Here is a 21,213-nt window from a genome sequence, read left to right as displayed (position 1 = left end):
TTTTTTATTGATTCTGTTGTTTGTTTGAAGCAACTTCTTTTTTGATTGAATGATAAAGACACAAATGTCCCCATTATATGGTCCAATCAAAAAACAATGTTACTTTAATTAAAAAGGTTGCTTTAAACAAAAAAAACAAAAACAAAAAAAAAACGGACTGCTATCCAATAAAACATTTTCAATCAAAGAAAAGCAGTGTTAAAATTTATTTTTTTTAGTCTCAAATATATTTTTGAATTCAAACACTTTTTTTCTTTGATTGAAAAGTTTTTTTTCCAGTGAAGTGAAGGTTTTTTTAATTGAAAATAGTTTTTTTGATTGAATAATAAAGAAACAAATATACCTTCATATTATTAGCCCCTCCCCCTGATTCGACGTGGAGCTAAAAGCGGCAGCGGCGTTCGCTGTGACGCTGTCGTCGTGCTCTAACAAACACACACAGCGCGACGAGTGCGGAGGCCCAGAACCTCTGAAGGTGAAGTGAGTTTCTCTAGGTGTTGTTTAAACACGCGTTTAACTTAGTTACGTTTGTAAAGAATGCATTGTATGCTAAAGACGATTCACCATCAGCAAAAACAGCGAGTCTATTACGTTCGGTCAAATCGCTCCCTCGTGAGTTTTAAGAGCACTCTTCCCTTTGATTATCTAATTTAGATTTTAGTAAAGACATGAACAGCTTAATAAAAAATATAAAATATTGTTTGTATCCATAACGTTTACTGATGGTCGCCGTGACGCCGCCAACAAACAGTGCAAGTTAGGAGATCGATCATTTGATTAGCTTTTTGGTTGCGCACCTAAATGGCCAAATGAATACAGAAATATCAAAATGCCAAGTCGGTACGTGTACGTTTTGATAGTTTGTTTTTTCGTTTGAAACAAAAGAGACAAAATAACGAGAAACCACCCTTTTTTCGTTTGTCGTTTCAAACCAAAAACAAAGAAACCGTAAAAAAGAGCCGTTTTCCCGTTTTTGGTTCTGAATCCGAAAACTAAAAAAACAAAATCAAATAACGGTCCGATTTTGTTTTGTTTTTTTAATTCCTTTACCATTTTTCCGTTTGAAGATCTACAGGTTGGCCACGTGACCCGGAAGTAATAGTAAATATGGCCTATCAAAATAAAAGCCAAGCTTTTAGAACGGTCATAATACGCAGCACTAACGTTATACCAGAGTCACGTTAGAAGAAGAAAAATCAATGAATAAATAGAATCCTGGGCCGGAATAAATATGTTAGCAACAGTAGTTTATTACAACTATTTAATATCATGCCGATCCAGACCAAGCGGCAACCTCCCCGTCTCTCTCTTGAAGCCAACACGGAAGTGAATTAAACTGCAATTTATCGAGTGGCCGCTCAAATCTGTATCTCCCCCATGTTAAAATGCCCAACTTTACAGCAGAAAAAAAAAAACATGTTTACAGCCTGGAGCAAAAAGTGGCTTTGGTCTATAGAGCTCATTTTTCCCTTCATGACAACTGTGAGGTGGGTAAAATTTTTTACAACTCATCTGTTTATATTATTTTTAAAGGGGAACTTGGTAACTTATTTAACATAATAAAGCCGTCTAGAAATCATTTGGATGGTTAAACAACCTGTTCTGGTGATATTGGTGACTTTACCAGCTCCCCCCAGCGTTCCCAGGCGAAAAAACAACCTTGCAACATGAGGACTACCGTCCCGGCAAAATACGAGAACGAGAACGAGCGCGAAACACGAGCAGCTTTACGGCAATTCAACACACACACGCCCACCTCAATACTAGCTAGCAGTAACCTGAGTACAAGCGACGATGGATAATGTTCCAGCGAAAAGACTGAAGAGACGGTTATCGGCGGAGGAGGTGAAAGAGAGGAAAAAACTTTTTGACCGTGCTAGGGACCGTACAAGAGTCAACATTGGTCGTGCATTCACCGAGTGGCGAGAACTAAAAGATAATGAAGAATGCAGAACAGATGCGGACCTTGCGTTTCTGCTAATGCAATTGTAAGTAAGTGTTTGTTTTATTTATTACTTATTCTTGTTTGTGTTTATAAATGTGTTCAAACCATGACTGTCTGTGTAAGCTGATTGCCTTACGTTAGCGAGACAACGTGTTTGTTTTGAGCACGGTACATTGCTATCTTTTGTATTGGGTTGCTCATATCTATGTGGCAAACTTGACAAACAACTATTGTCATATATGATTTATCCGTCGGGCCATGTAGTGGTACATAATAACCAAGGCTAATAACACTGATCACATTTGTGTCTCTGCATTCGTGTTTTAGCATCGGTCAAAAATATGCGTTTACTATATCTAGACTGTTTGATTTCGTAATGGATTAGCAATAGTCATAAATGTTCTTTTAGTTTTATATTGTTTAGAAAATTTATACAATGTGTAAAGGTGACACCTGTCCTCTTGATTTTGTTGTAGCTACAAGCGCTGGCAAGCGACAACGTCCACGCCACGCAAGGGCCAGTGCAGACCACCACAACCAGTGGTGTCGAGTATCGGCACGGAGTCGGATCATGACCTGTAATTTTTTTTTCTCCCAAAAGCAGTAATATTTCAGACAGTGTTGGTTGGTATTGCAGAAAGTGATTGATTGTTTTGTTCGTTTTTTTCAATCAGAGAAATGAATCCCAATGCAATTGGTGTTGAAACGTTGGTTAGAGAGGGAGAAATTGAGGTTTTAGAATCCAGGTGAGTTTGCCTTGCAACACATATTGTGATATTACACAAATATGACAACTCATATTTGATTTGGGTTAATGTGTTTCTTTTCTGTTTACTGTTTATTTATTTGTTCATTTGTTTATTGTTACGCTTGCAGCATGCATTCCCTGGATATTAGCAAACAGGATAACCAAGATTCACCAGATGAAGAGGAGGAGAATGATTTCAGGAATACCTAGTAAGTAATGGATATTATGTGTATCATTTAGATTAATAAATGTATACATCATTAATAAGGTCAATATACATGTCTAATTCTTAGTATTGTCATGGATCCTTTTTGGGATAACCCAAAAAATGTGTGCTTTGAAGATGGGTACAGCTCCGATGAGGATTTTGTCCCATCTCTTCATTTGCGGTAAAATAATTTGTTTATTTGTTTGAAGTAGGTGGTGGGCTGTTCATACCACTGATTAATTGATTATGTAATGGTCATTAATAATTTGATGTGGTGATCAATGCATACATATTTTGACTCTTTACACAGCACTATTGGTGCCAAAACAGACAAGCTTCCGGAAATCAGTGTGGACGAAGCTGTGTTAGATTTTTTTGTATCTGATTGTCCAGTTGATGAATCGGAATCAGATTCTGTTCCAGAACAACATAGAATAACTACAGAGGAAGACCTAGTTGGTAAATGTGCAAACATTACATACAACGATAATCTCCTTCAACTCGCTCGGCACCTGAAACTACCAATCAAGAACTGCAAACACATGGACAGACTGTCTGGTTGTCCATGTCCTGGTGTTCCACCGTTTCAGGTCACCCTGAAACCTCGTGGGACTGGAGCAGTTTTGGAATGGGTAAGTTGGTTCTGGCGAATGAGATGTGACTGTAATTCAGATCCCGTTATTCACATTTTATTCAGACCCATAGAAACAACGGTCTCTTGTTGATGTATTTTTTCACATGTACATTAGTTCTGCCCCTTCGGACACAGCCAGTGGAAGTGGAACTCGCAGCCAACTTTAAAGTTTGGCATGCAGGGTGGGGACTTCATGCTCTCTGCAAATATACTACTGTCTGGCAACAACTACAGAAAAGTAGCTCTTCTTTTCAAATTCATGGCCATGGGGATGGTTACAGAATCGACATACTACCGTATCCAAGATGCATACTGCATAGAGCCTGTCCAAGACTTCTGGGACAACATCAATGCCAAAGTCATGGAGCGTATGCGTCAAAAGGACCATATTGTTGTTCTAGGTGAGGGATACTTTTGTTTCTTTGCCGACATCAATTACGTAGAAATCAATGTTTATCAAAGACGTAGTCAATGTGAGACTTGTGATTCTAATGCCTTTTAATCAATTGTCTGTTGGATGTAGGAGACGGCCGAATGGACTCTCCTGGTAAGTTATGAGTACATACATTTATTTTGTGTGATTAATGTTCATTTACTGACAGGTGTGTTATGCTTCAGGACACTGTGCTCAGTATTGCACATATACAACAATAGAGCAGGAGTCTAGAGATATCATCCACATCGTTTCTGTTGACAAAAGGGAGACCAGCCGCAACTCCGTGATCATGGAGAAGGAGTGTTTCGTTCGCACCATGGATGCTCTGCTCCCAAATGTCAAAATAAAAGAAGTGGTTACTGATGCCCACCCTCAGATCATGGCATTACTGAGTAAGCAGAACTTTTGTACTGTATTATAAGTCTTTACTTTCATATTGGATTTTTGACAATTTTTTTTTTTTTTTTTGCAGATCCTGAACGTGGACGATACAAGGAATGGGGATTACAGCATTCACTTGACATTTGGCATGCTGCTAAAAGTCTTAGCAAAAGGCTTCGAAAGGTATGTTTCCATCCACACTATCATACTTCAAAGGGTACTCAACAATGGCATATGATACAACTTTTTACCCATAACATAGTGGCTATAGAAGAGTTAGTTTATAGCTGTATACTGACACTGCTATTGATGTGCATGGATGTTCAGGCTGGAGCAGTGAAAGGGCAAAATCATATTCACATCTGGACACGGGACATTGTCAACCATTTTTGGTACTGCAGCAAACAGGCCTCCACAGAGGAGGAATTTAAGGTATGTTTAAAAGTAAAGTGTTTTATTTGTTTAAAAAATAAAATGTGGCAGATTGGTTTTTATATAGATTAATTCTTCTTGCAGTTGATGTGGGTTGGTGTAATGCATCATGTGTGCAATGAACATTTATGGGCAACCGGTTGCTGTCAACATGAGCCGCTGGAGGAAGGCAGCCAAGACAAGCCTTGGATGGAGCAAGGTGACCAAATAAGAAAAAGAACTGAAAAAATAAAAATCCTACATGACTGCACTCAGTTTACTCATATGATGCGTTTACAGGTTCAGCAGCTCACTGGGCCCTGGCTGCAATTGTGTTCGATAAGAGATGGCTTAACCAGGCGAAGAAGTTCATAAACTTCAGGTAATCATCTGCTCTCACCTTATCACTTAGAATATTTTTAATTTTGCACTCAATCAATAGTGATTTGTTTACTTATCAGATTTGATATTTGCCATACTGGGATGAGGTCCTTATTTCTGTTTTGACGTAAGAAAGGGGTTGCATTAGATAGACACGTGGTGAGAGCTGAGATAATCTAAATTCAATTATTCTTCCCCCAACACACTTTTCAGGACGACGTCGGATTTGGAGAGTTTTCAAAATCACATTCTGCTCTACGCATCTAAACGCATGTCATACACCCCATTCATCTACAAGACCCGGACACTGCTGGCTGCAATAGATTATAATCTGCACAATCAACGCATGCCAGCACGTAACAAGGATGGACACAAAATGCAAGTATTTGCATTTTGAATAAAGTTTTTTTTTTTTTTTTTTTAAGTTAAATTTTTTCACCTTTCTATGTTACATAACTTTTGTGACTGATCAAATTACACACTGCCCTTGCTCTCCAGGTACAAAAGAGCGTACAATAAAAAATCAAAAAACTGGTCTGTGTATACAGTCAAGGAGAAAAAGGATTACAAGTACATCCCTGACCTCCAGAAGGCCATTCTTGGTAGGAGGCTAAAGAGTAGGACCGGCCTTCCACGCAAAACCACCATAAGGGCAGATGATCCCAGGAGACTTGGTTTGCTTTCCTCTGCAGAGCCACCACCACCCACGTCAGAGCTTGTTCAAAAACATGTGTCACGAGGGGACACTGCGCCCACAAAACCACAGGAGGATTGACACTATTCCCTCTTAGAAACTGTAAATTGTTGTTTCCTACAAATTGTAAAAAAAATGATGGATACTTGTTTAAATAATATATATTTTATTTCAAATAAATACATTCAATGAAAAAACTGTCTCTATTCAAATGTCCAAATATTATTATAAGTTTTAAATAAGTATTTGTAATAAATAAGGAAAAATTATGAAACATTCAGACATGACGTGTCACCCTAAATCCCGTGTACTGACCCCTTGGGTCAGGAAAGCAGTCTCTAATTTTCCACACGCAACAGCTTGGGATGACCACCCTGTTCCCTATTCCAAGGCGGCCATGCTGCCACAGCACAAACTGGCGGTAGGCTGAATGTCGATACTGTCGCTGCTCCTCCCCTGGCTCCTGGTGATCATTTATTGCAAAAATGTCATTCCAAGCTCCACGGGCCAGTCGCAACACCCCCTCGTCTAATACATAGTAAGCCATGTATGCCATGTTACTGATGCAATGTTCGTGGGTTTGGCGACAGCAGACCTTCTCAATGTCTGTTGTCATATCACGACAATGGCCACACACGCACCAGTGAAGTCCTTCTGGGTCAGCGTACGGTGGTTGTGGTACCTCCATTAGAGATAAGATGTCAAACATCAACCCAGGTAGTCTTGTGAGTACTTTCTCTAGGAGAGCATGCTTCTGGCCAGGGTTCAGCAAATTAATTTTCTCCTACAACACATTATTATTATTAGTTAGATGCATATATTTTCTTCAAAAAATTAACACTAAGATTAATGTTGCCTGATCACAAACAAACCTTGGACTCATGTGTACGTTTCTCTTGCAGTTCCCTCAGCCTCCTCTGGACATCAGGTTCTAGGTCCTTGGGTCTTGTGCCCCCCCTCCTCGGTGCCCTTTGCCTTGGAGTTTTAGCTTTAGCACTTCTGGTTCCTATAGCCTGAGGGGTGAATTCGGACGAGGCCGAGTTCGAAGTTGACTCCTGTAATATTATCATAAACGGAAAAATAGTGTAGTCAACCGTAAAACTCAAAATTATTAAGCTAACATCTGATGTTGTAGTCAAGGAAAATTGTGCGTAAATTATTTATACTTAGGTCGATTAAATCCTTTATGATAGGCCTACAATTGTTCAATAATAACTGGTAAAACACAGTTATTGTAAACTATAAATTATGTATTGTACTTTTACAAAAGAATGCAACTTGAGGATTCTCTGCACGATTAACGTTATAAACTAAAATTTGAAATCTCAGTTCCAATGAAGGTAAATCAGGCTATAGTTATGATAATAATAAGCTTTGACGTTCGCTAGCTTTATCCACACAAACCGTGTTACGTTTTATAGTTGATAACAGAAAAAAAAATGTACATGTCAATGTTCTATGATAATGTGTTTGATGTATTACCCACCTCGGTAGACATACTGTAGCTCCACAACGCTCCGCAGTTGGCCGGCTCCGTTTATAACAAATGCACGTGAGGTAGAACGGGGGAGAAGGGTGCCGCTAGTGAACTTTTTACGACAGTGTTGGGAAATATAGGGACCACAGCTGTAGGGGGAGCTCGCGGGTAAAAGATGCGACAAAAAAAGTCAAAATCAGCAAAGAAGTCTTTCAGTTGCCGAGTTCTGCTTTAAGCCTTAAAGTTCTGCATAATTAAGGGCGTGGCCACTTGAGTGACAGGTGGATTCTTGCGGCCGCTTTCACTGCTAGTCGTTTGTCTGCTGTCTGTTAGCGTCACCCTCAGCTGTGTTTGTGCTTTTCCGGGATTATTTCATTCAATTTAATACATGTATTATACCTTCGCCCGTGCACGCCGTTGGATTCCGTCGTGTCGAGTATGGAGAGAACAACCAGCGCCGTGTTTCCAGCTGTTTCCCTCACATGCACTAATGGATGTCTGACGATTTCAGCGCTTTGAATGAGCGCGAGTTTCTAGTTCATGTACTTGAAGTTCTGAGGTAATATCTTTGGTTTGACCATCTGAGAAACTGAGAGGCGGCCAAAATCGGATTGTAAAATGGACTGAATTAAAGCTCCTTACGAACTTGACGTGAGATGCCGACTGACATGTGTGCTTGCCTTGAATCACTGTCGCATGCACAAGCTTCGAGCAATATTGTAAGTAATTAATACATTTTTAACTAGCAGAATAATAATGCATCACGAACGATGCACATAGTTGACTGCTTGTATGTTGTGAGAAATGTGTGTGATCTGTGTTAATGTATTTGTATACATGCAACTAATTGCCCCTTGTGTGAGATTAATAAAGTTGATAAAGTAAAGTAAATAGTCTCACTTTTAGTTGCGTCTTAACTATTATAATATTTCGAAGGGCAAAACATGAACTTTAACCATTGGCTTTACTTTTTCAATCAGCTGTCAATTCAGCGGCAGTAGCATAGCATTAGCACCTCAGCTCCACCCGCGTCCCGCCTCTTTGCCCATTTTAATTTATCCGGTAGTGACGAGAGGTGACGACGAGATGGCGACGGCCGGCCCCGCCCACTTTAGTCTTCAAAAACGCTCTTCAGAAAGGGTGACGTCACGGACACTACGTCCATATTTTTTTAGTCTATGATCCAGACATCACCAGTCACGTTTAATGAGCGCATTGTTTGGCTCAATACAGTTGGTATTAAGAACTTATTGTGTGTGCAGAGTTATTATTGTTAGCGCTATATTATATAATTATTATATTATATAATTATATTGAATGTGGTTTCCCACTGTAATGGACCACTGTTTCCCCTTTCTACCAGCAGGTGGCAGTATTTAAATGACTGACTGTATGGTGTCTTTGGTAACTTTTTTTAAATCAAGATTACTGATACAGATATATTTATTGTTGTTCATTTTATTTGGTTTTTGATTTTATTTGCCTAGTTATCATCATCTTTCATCCAGCCCAGAGTTAAACCTGCTTCTGTTTTAACCTGATTCTAACTCTGATTCTAACACTGCTATCAGCTTCTTAGCAGTTCAGAAAACAAACTCACATCAGAAATGTCCTAATGTAGGCCATCTGGACAAAAGGATGATTTACCAGTGTGCTGTGTGAGTCTTTCTTCTCTATACATATTCCAGTGTGTATAATATACAAAACTCTGATTGTCATGCAAGTGAAGAGAATCCATACAAGTCTTAAAACTTTATATAGCACATTCATGCTTTCAAAGGCATTGGATGTACAATCAATGGCTGCAGAATATTTGTTAAGCCCTAAGGTAAGAAGATTTTACAAGGTCCTCAAAAGAAATGACAAAACATAATTACATTACAAAAAACAAGCCGTCAACGCTGATTACATCAGCAATAACTGCAACAAAATGTTTCCAGTAACTTTTGAACAGTCATGTCCATGTCCAACCCTACAGTTGAGTGAGGCATGCGTTAATGATTGTGGTATCCTTACAGGAGTGTTAACCTTCTCTCTGTCTCTGTAGCGGCCATGAACTTCTCCACCTCCAACAGTGAGAGCAGCTGCGGTCCGCCTTCATACACCGATGACGAGTCTCCGTTCATCAGCCACTTCCACAAACCCAGAGTTCAGTTTCTAGAGATGGACACGGAGGCCAGCAGCTCGGACAGGTACAGGAGGTGTCCTTCCTGCTTCATTGCATCATGTTTGGCGATTTGTTTAGGTTTATATCACGTCATGCTCCTTCTCAAAGGGACTTAACTGGCATTCTTGATCTCCAGCTCTCTGGTACTAGATAAAGTGAAGACGCCACAATTCTTTAAGAGATTCCGGAAAGAATTTGCACATTGGACGGATGTAAACGACAAGCTGGAGAAAGAACTGTCTGACCAGATCAAGATCAACTCAGAAAAAGGTTTAATTTGTGCTACCTCGAGAGAATGAACTCTGGTGTGAATTTGTCTGAGTTTCTCTCTCTTTTGCACACAGAGGGTTTGATGGTCCAGCCGTCAGAGGAAAAGACCATGTTCCGCTACTATTGCGAAGCAATCCTGATCCTCGGTCACTTCCAGAGACCAGGAGCGGTGGAGGGAGTAACAGTAAGTGTTAAGACCCCAACATCACGAGCCAGCAGATACGTCGGACCGTGCAGACAGATGTGGCTGCCAACTTTACAGAGCAGCAGAAGGCGTCTGTGGCCCACTACATGGCCAATTCCAATGCAGTGGCAAACCAGCACTATAGGATGAAGACCCTAGATGCTATCGTGGCCACTTCAAACCTGCTCAGCTCCCTGACACGGTATGTAATTATCTGTACTATAATTATGTTATAAATCTGTTATAATTATAATGTCTCTCAACGCTCATCCATCAGTTCGTTAGTGTGTAACCTCCAGACCTTTTCAATATTGCAGCTCCTCTTCTGACGACTCTGGTGAAGAGGGCACCCAGGCAGTGAAGAGAAGGCGGGTGGAAGAAGAGGTCCCAGCCCCGGACTTAAATGCTTTCCTGCAGGCCTTCCCTGTGGGAATCACTGGCCAACCACCCAACAAGACCCAGAGAGAAAAAGCTGGGTTCCCCGCCGACAGAGTCTTTTATGATAAGTGGAGGGCTCTGCAGTACAGCCTTCGGGAGCAACATCTTTTGGGTACGTGTATATACTTCCTTATGATCCAATGATTAGATTTGCTCCAACAGAAACATTTTGAACTAGTGTGTGAACCTGAATTTTAATTCAAATGTGCTCTCTTTGACAGCAAAATTCTCAAGACGTAGCCCAACTGCAGCGATGGTGGCCAAAGTCATAGATGCAGAGGGCTGGACGGCCAATCATCCTCGTCCAGAGGACATCATGGCGAAGTGGAGGCCGCTCAGCAGAGCACAGGCGGAGAGTGACCCGGGCATCATCAAGGGGGTGACCAGGCAGAAATGGTCGGGTCTGGCTGTGAAGGACTTTGGGGAGCAGAAAGGTATGTACAACTGTCTTATGAGCACAGTAAAATCCATAAATAAAATGAATATAATAACTGAACAGCACATTAATGACTCCCTCTTTTTGACCACAGGCGTTGTTGCAACCAAGGCCTTCGGGAAGGGCTCCATCCTGTGTGATTTCCACGGAAAGGTGATCACAGGTGCTGAGGGCAGGGAGATGGCAGAGACGCAGGACCAGCTGGGAAACCTGTTTTTCTTCAAACATGGCCCTGACGAAATCTGCATCGATGCGGAGACTTTCCCCTGTGAGTGCCACCCGTCTCTGGAAACCATCGGGAGATGGATTACACATTCAAAGAAGAAGCACAACGTGCAGCCATGCCACTGCATAGTGAAGCTTCAGGGGGGAGACAGGCACGTCCTGCTCTTTCAGGCCACCACGGACATTAAGAAAGATGATAAGATCTGCTTCGACCACGGCATCAAGAAGAGGACTTTTCGTGGGGAGATAGAGGAGCTGGAGTGGCTGAACATTTGATTCTTTACAATTTGTGTCACATTTTATGACACAAGACTATGAACTATCAATGATTTGTTTGTCAACTGTGAGCTCGCGAATGAACTATAGATGTTTGGACAAAATTGGGAGCTTGCGTATGGACTTGATGTTCATGTAAAAGGAGCCTCAATAGCGTCTAAACATTGTAGTTTCATGTAAATGGAGCCTCAGTGTGACCAATGAAGTAATTGACCTTGATCTACGTCCTGGAGCTGGAGTGGTTGGATCTCTGACAACCCGGACAGACTCTATTTTTTCAGACTGTGATTTTGCCGGACGTCTGCTTGCCTCTCACAGACCATGTGTGACAAATTTAAATGGAGCCTCGTTGTGAACTGACAACCCAGACAGACTGTATTGTAAGTAGAGTAAAGTACTTATTGTAAGTGTATTGTAAATACTTTGTATTGTACATGAATTTATGCTCACTAAAGTTATAAATCAGTCTATAAATGAAAGTACTTTCCCTACAGCTTTGAAAACAGCCATAGTAAAGCCTATACACAAGTCAGGAGATAAGCTCCAGGGGCCTCGTTTATAAACGTTGCGTACACACAAAAGAAGGCGTACGCCGCTCTCTACGCAATAGTTGGTATTTATACAAAGCAAACTTGACGGTAAAATGTGCGGTCCTTCACGCCAGCTCTGACCCAGGCGTACGCACAAAAACGGGTGAAATGAGAAATGGTGACACCGTCGGCAGTTGGAAAAACACGTGAAAGTGTGTGAAACTGTAGACGGTTGTGTAAAATAAATTGCAATACTGCCTCTCATAAATAACACGAAGACTTCACAAAGCAAGTCTTACAATTAACAGCCTACACGAACACCCGTTTGATCGATCTGCAACAGAAATGCAAATTAACACATATTTCCAAAAAAGAAAGAAACATGTTCTTCAATAATATTGGCTTATACAATTCATTCTCATAAGATGGTAAACAGAACGAAATAATGTACAAAACTGATATTCTCGCCATTACTAATGCCAAAAAAGCACTTGAGTGGCAAAAGGTAACAGACGCCGTAAATGCTGTAGCCTCACAACCTCGGACTGTGGCCGAAATAAAAAAGAAATGGTCGGATTTCAAAGTCGAGGCAAAAAAAGAGTCTAGTCATTAATTCAATTAGAGAGGTGGCCAAGGAGTTGGGCGAAATCAAGACTGTCCAAACTGAAATAAACTGCACAATGAGGGAATTCTTCAATAAATAATATATTTTTCCACACCTTTTGTTGTTAAGAAGATGCTTCGAATCCTTCCATTTAATCGCCACATCTTCTAAGAGCTCAAGATCAGCCATTGTGCTTCATTATACGCATTGTAATGGGGCATTTTATTTACATCCATTTAATTCTGCATCTGACAAGCTACGGATGTCACTTATAATCTAAATGGGAAATAGTTCAGCGCAAATGTAATTTCTTGCAGCTTTCTGAATGGTTGAGACACGTCATACGTTATTTAATCAAAAATAAAACAAACTAAAGGCATATGCATGAATGCCATGATTCCGGAGCTGATGAAGACATTTTTACAATGAAAACAACTTTCCCCAGTGGACAAATAATACACCTATTTATCGATCTATCTAGGCTATATATCTCTCTAATTATCTATCTGACTGACGATCTAATTGCTATATCTGCTCCATTAGACGGACATATTGGTTGTCCACACTGTGCCCTCCAAACAACATTTCTCTCCTCTTTTCCACCTCGCCAACGATAACTTCTACTTCACATTGAGTGAAGTTATATTTTTATTATTTCCTCTCTGTGTTTAACATGATTTTGCAATTGATGAATATTAAAGGGGGGTTGACTGCGATTTCACTTTTTTCATGTTAAATAGTGTGTAATGTTGCTGTTGGTGCATGAACAGTATCTGCAAAGTTGCAGCGCTGAAAGTTCAGTGTAAGCAGAGATATCGTCCTTTAAAAATCAGGAAGTTTAATTGCCTACAAAAACGACTGGATTGGGACTACAGCTGGGTTATGGTACGTCACTAACCCACACATTTGCATCAACCCTCCCTCCGGAATAAGCAGAAAAGGGCATGGCCATATTTCAGCAGCTCCAGCTCGTCGAGTGAGTTGTTCACGCAGCTGTCAGGTCTTCTGTGTTCAGGCTTCCCACAGACGCTGTACTTCAATAATGGATACAATTTATGTTTGATTATGTTCCTGAAAATGACGATGGTAATCTAGCTCTCTGTGCTGCGCATTTTACGGAAGACAGCTTCCAGAATCTCCACGAGTTCAACACCGGATTCAACAAGAAACTGTTACTAAAACATGAAGCAGTTTCAACTTTAAAACCAGAGGCAGCAGTTGTTGGGCCACAACCTGTAAGTAGGCTAAGACTTCATCATTTTAAATGTATTTGCATGTATAATTCCAGATGTGATGTTTTAGTTTTGTCAAATGCCAGCGCTGGCTTTATATCCACTTAGTTATGCTATTTTGCGTCTACGACAAACGCGTACAAACATTTTGGACCTGAATTTGTATATGTACTCATTTTATAAATGTATTTATCATGTATATTAATTTAATCATCACTTTGTGATGTAAGAACAGGTTTGTTATGTGTGGGTGATGAAAGGAGACACAGGGTCAGCGAATACTGGGACTCGTGCACTTTTATTTACACAACTCTTCACAGCGCGAGGTCGCGCTCAAATAAAGTTAACTCAGAATGTCAAAGGCAAAAATAAATAATAGGTGATAATACTCTTCCCACTGAACACAGCTTTGCCGAACACGGTTGCAGTGAAAACTCTTCCCGCTGAATACAGCTTTCAATTGTCCCGCGTTCGGTAACAGGACTCCATAGGATACGTGCACGAGCGGCCAGTCTCTCTCTCAAACTGTTGTCCGCACGGCCCGCTTATATGCGCTCTCCTCACGCCAATCACTGAAATCACAGACAGGTGTTTGTCATTTGAACTTGACCCACTTATTCACCGCTCGGCTCCGTCCGTCCCCGCTCTCTCTCAGTCAGAGCCGGCCCGAGCCTTTTGGGGGCCCTAAGCAAAATTTGATTTGGGGGCACCTCCCACGACGCGGAGTCACCTGTGTTTGACGATTATTGACACAAATGTCACGCAATAATGATACATTATAAATGAACACACTTCGGTTATGTATTAGGCTACAACAAAATTAATACTTAATAAAAAGAAATAGATGCATACTTAAATAAAAAAAGTTTAACAGTCTTAAAAACTGTCTCAAAACATAAAATAAATTATTTGCTAAAATTATAACAAAACTGAGAAACATAAGAGCAAGGCTTCAACAAGCCTATTGTTGAAAACTAAAAATATTTGGCCTACTATTTCTCCACTGTCTCAATACATTGTAACTGTCCTCAAAAGCTTTATTATTATCGTAAGAGACTTTGTTAGATATTACATGACATAATCCAACAAAGTCTGTTCCTATAATACCGGTAATAATGTTCTGGCGCTCGTTGTATGTGTGTATGCAAGACACAGCAGCAGTTGTAACTTGTAGGCAGGTATATTGATCATTAAATCAGAGTTTTGTTGTCTTGAATGATTCATTTAGTCATATTCATTGATTTATGTCACTTGTTTAAGTAATCTAAAAATAAAAATAAAAAATAACCCAGAGCGGCCACTTAGTTCGCTTATGCCTCGGGCCGGCTCTGCTCACAGTCCCAATACAGGACCATCTGCATCTGGACCGGAGCGCAGGCACATTTCGCCTGTAAAGGTAATGGGCGTTAACCTTCCGTACAATGTGAGCGACAGTTTAGCCAATCACAACACACCGGCCCAAACTAACCAATCAGAGCCCACTGCCTGTTTCTGGGGGAGTGGTTTCATAGACTCAGGAAGTCAACCGCTCGTTCAGGGGACAGAGGAGCGCGCGGCTGACAATAAAGGTGAAGTTTATGAAAAATAAGACTTTTAAAAAAAGAAAAACCACGAATACATGTTATATTGCACCCCACAAACACAATCATGCAAAGAATGATTTAACTTGTGGGCGTTTCATGGACTATTTATGGGCAACTATGGGCGTGACATGAAGCCACAAAAGCTGCACTACATTTAGAATTGATTGTGATTTATTAAGGGAAAAATGCATAGGATTTGCGTGCGCACGGTTTTATAAATCCGAATATTTCTGTGCGTACGCACGCCCTATGTTTCATCCGTATGCCACTTCTGACACAAATCCTACACAAAGTTTTATAAATGAGGCCCCAGGTCTCTAACTATCGACCTATAAGCATCGTTCCCACAATCTCCAAAGTCTTTGAAAAAGTAGTTGAAGCACAGCTTGTGAAACATCTTGATTACAATGCTGCATCCTCTCCAGTTTGGTTTCAGAAAACGATACTCAACGGATACAGCATGGTGCTACTTAAAAAAGGAAATAAAATCTGGATAGCGGAGGAGTTGTAGGGGCGAAAGACTTCTTGACTTGCGTAAGGCCTTCGACACAGTAATCCATGAACTACTGATAGATAAATTAACACATTTCTCTATTAGTATAAGTACAATTAATTGGATTAAATCTTCTCTCAGTGCAAGGCAGCAGAGTGTATCTATAAATAATGTATCATCTCTCTTACGAGCATGCACTATGGGTGTGCCGCAGGGCTCTATATTAGGGCCCTTGTTGTCTTCACTTTATATTTATGATTTTCCGTGTGCGTGTATTAATGCTAAAATGATAATGCATGCTGATGACAAAATGGTGTATATTCATGGTAACACTGTTAAGGATGTTGCTCAAAAGTTAACTGTGGAAATGGAAAAGTTTTCTATTTGGCTAAAAAAAAAAAAAAAAAAAAAAAATTCATTTAACAAAATCAGTTGAGGGTCAGGAAATTAAAAAGGTAGACCAAATTAAATGTTTAGGAGTCATTCTAGACCCAAATCCAAATTTCAAAAAACATATTAAAAAGATTACCAACACGTTAAATTCATATAGCACATTTTAGATATATTAGAAACTCTTTGACCATAGGTGCATCTAATTTACATCTAAATGTGATGATATTTCCACACTTTCGATACGGCATGACGAGTTTTTCACAAGCATGTAAAACAGCATTAAGGCCCCTGGAATCTTTGTAGAAAACTTCTCTAACGTTTATGACAACAAATCTCAGTTATTTCATTATTATCATATTCTTGAAAAAACATAGTATATTAGGTTTGAAAACAATCATATATTCAAATATCTGTCTCTTGTTTAAGATCATAAATAATACTGCAACCCCTCTGTTAAAAAAAGTTGATCTCACTGAGCTCAGAAATGACATCTCGAGCCACTAGGTCGACTGTTCGGGGCGAGTGCACGATTTCTCGGTGTAAAACAGTTTTCGGCAGCTTAGCTTTCTCATGTGTGGCCATCAAACAGTGGAACAAGTTGCCAACAGAACTGACCACATGTGTAAATCAACACTTTTCCACATCAGGCCAAAAAATGGCTTCTTTTAAAACAAACATGTTCCCAAAATGTATTGTAATTGATGTGTATGTGTGAGTGTATTTGTAAATGAATGCCATATATATTGTTTTTGGGATAAATGGATTATTAATATGTATATCTGTTGACATCAGCCTGCCCAGAGACTACAGGTGGAAATCAGCACAAGTGCTACAACCTGGTAAAATGCATCTCTCCTTTTTAAGGTTAATGTATATTTTGCATTGTCCCTGCTCAAAAATAAATAAATTAAAGAAAATGAAAGACAGTTCAATTCTTTCCAATAATAAAAAAAGAAAAAGAAAAGTACTCTGTTACACTGAGATGGTTTGGGGAAAATGAAACTTCAGACAGGTACAAACAGGCAGAGAAACTACTCCCAAAGAGTGACTGAACTGAAGGAACTAAATACAGACATGAATTAACCAAACCAGGTGATACAGATGAAGGTGATTAACAAAACACAGGTGACGAAGATGAACTAATGAAGGTAACAGAAAAGTGGCGGGAAAACCAAGGACATGTGACTAAGAATGCAAACAGAAGATCAAAACCAAACCGAATCAAAACGTGACAGATTGTTTATTCCTTATGAATTTCTAATAGTTTCTTTAGCAAGGGGTTTTAAACTTTTTAATGGCAATGAGCCCTAAACAATACCCTTGTGAGATTCTTTATTTAGCCTTATAATATAATAAAATATAGGCCTAATGTAACCTAAACAATACCTTTGTGAGATGCTTTTTTTAGGGTTATAATATAATAAAATATGCCCATCAACAGTTATTTCCACCACTTTAATCAAACCACTCTTCTTTAAAACATTACGATGTGATTTTCTCGTTGCCTCTCGTATTGAGCTATTTTGTCCGCACACAGGACTCACACACGCTCACTTCATTCTCTTTCTATGAAAGCTGTAAACTGCATTCACCAGTTTTCACTCTACAGAGGTTGACCAGAGCACTGAAATTATTTCTCACTTAACCCTCAGGTGCTCTTCGGTCAGAAACATTTTCTGTTTTGAAATTTTTAAAAATCACAGCTTTATCGCAATGTTACGAATCTTGGTGACTTTTATGGCATTGGGTATGTGAACACACAAAAAAATTGAGGTCATGATCCGAGCAGGCTAAGTGGTCGAAAAAAAAATAGTCACACTTGTGCTCTTCGGTCAAAAATGACCGACCATAGGAAATGAATGAGAAATTGACAAAAACACAAAAGAGAATTTCTGTGTGTACAATCTACAAATCGGCCACAATTCTAAAAAAAAAAAAGTACACCGCAAGAAAGGGGTGACACTCTACAAGATCTAGAGTGCAAAACAGACACACCCACTAACACACACACACACACACACACACACACAAACTCACTTTTATACACATACACACCAATAAATTTTAAATACAAAAAGTACGTTTTGATTTTTTAAAAATCACAGCTTCATCGCAATGTTATGAAACTTGGTGACTTTTATGGCATTATGTATGTGAACACACAAAAAAATTGAGGTCATGATCTGAGCAGGCTAAGTGGTCTTAAAAAATAGTCACACTCATGGTCTTTTGGTCAAAAATATCCCCATAGGAAATTAATAGGAAATTGTAAAAAATGAAGAAAAAAAAAAAAAGATTGTGAAGTTTTGTTTTTTTGTCAATTTTTTAAATAAGAAATAGTTTTTGAGATTGTTTCAACTATATATACAAATCCACCAACAACAACAACAACAAAAATGTGTTCGTAAACATCTGGGGAATTCACATGCCTCTCCATAGAGAGCTGTACATGCCATCTAGTGGTTACACCATGATTCTATGCTTTTTCTCTATACTGGAACCAGATGGTGCTAATTTTCTTCAATTTTTTTTTTTTCTGAAGGCCTAGACTCTATATTAAACTAAAATACTGTGTTAATATTTTTTTGAAAATAATATATATATAGAAAAATATATATATTTTTCCATGGCAAAAATAAACCATAAATATTGCATAAATATTAATAAATTCAATTAAATTGTCTCAAATTACTAAATTAAAAAGAATAAATATTATAGAACAAAAATAAATTGCATTGGTTTTACTGGGATGGAGAAAGTTTCATTTTTAGGTGTTCGGACACTTTTGACCGGGAAGATAACAAGTGTGACTCCGAAACGAAGAGCACCTGAGGGTTAAACTACAATCAAATGCATTTCCACACGTTTCGTGTCGGCCCTCTGCGTGGCATTTTATTATTTTTTGCACGGGCGCAGCTTAGAGCGAACATCACCCATGTCCCCACATGAGGAAGGAAGACAACGACAAATAAAATAATGCAACAGTTGAATATGACAATATACAATATCAAGCAAGAAACATATTCAGGCAGGATACATTGTCTCACTAAAATTATTCAAAATGAGGACATAACTGGGAACTTTCTAGAAGCTGTTTAAGGTGTTTTTAAAATGTGCAGTAAGTGGGAGATTCCCTAATGTTTGTTGGGATGCTGTTCCAAAAATGACCTCCTCTGACAGACAGAAGAGTTTGTCCAAAGGTAGTTTTTCTATATCACCTCTGAATGAAGCTCTGGTACAACAACCTTTGTCAGACCTTTGTTTAATCTGTGTAGAAAGTGCAGGTGGAGTCAGTCCATGCAAAACTTTAGAAATTAAACAGTTATTTTTAAAATGAATAAAGTTTTCACAATTTTACTGAAGCCCTGAACCGCAACATAAAAAAAATAAAATCTAGCATTGTCAGATTAATGTGGAAACGTTTCAAGAATAAAGTCAAAACATTACGATAATACAGTCTTCCATAGAAGTGTGTGCATTCATAACAGTGCGCATCTGTTTGTGTAAGTAAATGCACTTGTCAAGTCGAACTGCCATGGATTAACACAAAATATAACTTTTTACTTTTATCTGGGCTTTCAACTAAATTTTACACACGTGCAAGTGTTTCTGAGGTGTTTTCGTGCTCGTCTAGTCAACACTATCTGGGTGGAGAACACAACAGTAACCGTAACTCTTCACCGTAAATACGTTCTGGAGACATTTTAAGTGCATCATTCTGTATCCAATCATTTGGCCGGATCCTGTAATTTACTAAGATTTAATAACCACTAATGGTTGAGGAGAGATTCTCTGATATGATTGTAAAGCGCTTTGAGTGTAGGCCTAGTAGACATATGAAAGAGCTATATAAATGCCTCATTCATTCATTAAATCATTTATTCATTCATTCATTCATTCATTCATTCATTCATAAAGCTGGATTTCTCCATCCAGTCTGATTAGTGTTTTCCGTGTTGGTTTTTCTATAGGCTAAAGTCTATTCCGGCACAGTATATTTTACAACATCCTATAATGGTAGCCTAATGCTGGTAGACTGGCACCTGTTGAATTTCCTTTGATGAAATAAAACACACACACACACACACACACACACACACACACACAGTGTGAAACTCGCTATTGGCCATTATGAATGCCTGTTTGTGTGGAAATGTGAGACAATGGCAAGTGCACAAACGCGCAGCATCAACGTTAGACTGTATTCTCGTCTCTCCAAATATTTCGACTTTAATCTCGAAATTGTTTGACTTTTTTTTTTTACAGATTTTATATATATATATATATATATATATATATATACAGTATATATATATATATATATATATATATATATATATATATATATATATTTTTTTTTTTTTTTTTTTACAGATTTTTCTTTTTTGGCTGCGGTTCAAGGCTTCCGTAAATTTTTTTTTTTAGCATTTTTCATTACAAATTTTATTATGAATTAGAAGAAAATACAACTGTACAAAACTATTTACAATCATCATAAAGATGAAAAAACTTAAACAAGTAAAGAATAAATTATTATATAACTAATAAAAAAACTCTGTGTGGTAAAAAAACAAATATGGTAAATAAAAAAAGCACTATTTGTAATGGCCTATTCGTCCAGCCATTCAAAGGCCAGGCCCTCTCCTTGGAAAGAATGTCTCCTGACTCCATAATCATATTTGATTTGAGTCCCCACACGAATGTCCCTTATAGCCTTGAACAGGATGATATCCTGGTCCTGCCCATGTACCTTGAGTTTACAGTGGAAACGCTTAATGTTAGGGTTCCTCCGGGAATGGTTGATCAGTCTTCCAAAGGTTTATTTTGTGAGGGTGGTATGAGCAAGGGGAGATCTGTGCATCAATGCAGCTCTTTTCCTCCAGATTTAAAAAAGAAAACGTATCCAGGCTCATTGTGCTGGCTCTCCACATTGGCCCTTCCTTCTGCAGCTGTGACTACCTTGCCATGGTAGTCACAAAGGATTTCATCTTTTGCAAAGTTTGGGGTTGGGACGACCAGGGTGCGATTTGTGAAAAAAACAGAGGGGGGGATGTTTTGAAAAAAAAA

At 39.0% G+C, this 21,213-nt stretch overlaps 2 protein-coding genes across 2 annotated transcripts; one reads left to right on the top strand and one right to left on the bottom strand.

The window, feature by feature from the left end:
* The first annotated feature begins 1,568 nt into the window (after window positions 1-1,568).
* LOC120479195 (uncharacterized) lies at window positions 1,569-6,048 on the top strand. The gene is made up of 15 exons (XM_039671482.2): window positions 1,569-1,988; window positions 2,422-2,523; window positions 2,620-2,691; window positions 2,822-2,902; window positions 2,987-3,082; window positions 3,212-3,533; window positions 3,651-3,936; window positions 4,059-4,082; window positions 4,154-4,363; window positions 4,444-4,535; window positions 4,680-4,784; window positions 4,869-4,983; window positions 5,064-5,145; window positions 5,358-5,522; window positions 5,643-6,048. The coding sequence occupies exons 1-15, from the start codon at window positions 1,795-1,797 to the stop codon at window positions 5,917-5,919; spliced, it is 2,223 nt and encodes a 740-aa protein (XP_039527416.2). The 5' UTR covers window positions 1,569-1,794; the 3' UTR covers window positions 5,920-6,048.
* LOC120479196 (P2X purinoceptor 7-like) lies at window positions 5,984-7,509 on the bottom strand. The gene is made up of 3 exons (XM_039671486.2): window positions 7,325-7,509; window positions 6,711-6,893; window positions 5,984-6,622 (listed from the first exon to the last, which is right to left on the bottom strand). Exons 1-3 carry the CDS (start codon window positions 7,334-7,336, stop codon window positions 6,116-6,118), a joined length of 702 nt encoding a protein of 233 aa, XP_039527420.1. The 5' UTR covers window positions 7,337-7,509; the 3' UTR covers window positions 5,984-6,115.
* Window positions 7,510-21,213: the final 13,704 nt, after the last annotated feature.

This window comes from Pimephales promelas, chromosome 2 (assembly GCF_988280905.1).
Source record: "Pimephales promelas chromosome 2, fPimPro1.hap1.1, whole genome shotgun sequence".
Classification (NCBI taxonomy): Eukaryota; Metazoa; Chordata; class Actinopteri; order Cypriniformes; family Leuciscidae; genus Pimephales; species Pimephales promelas.
This window is presented reverse-complemented; position numbering and strand designations above follow the sequence as displayed.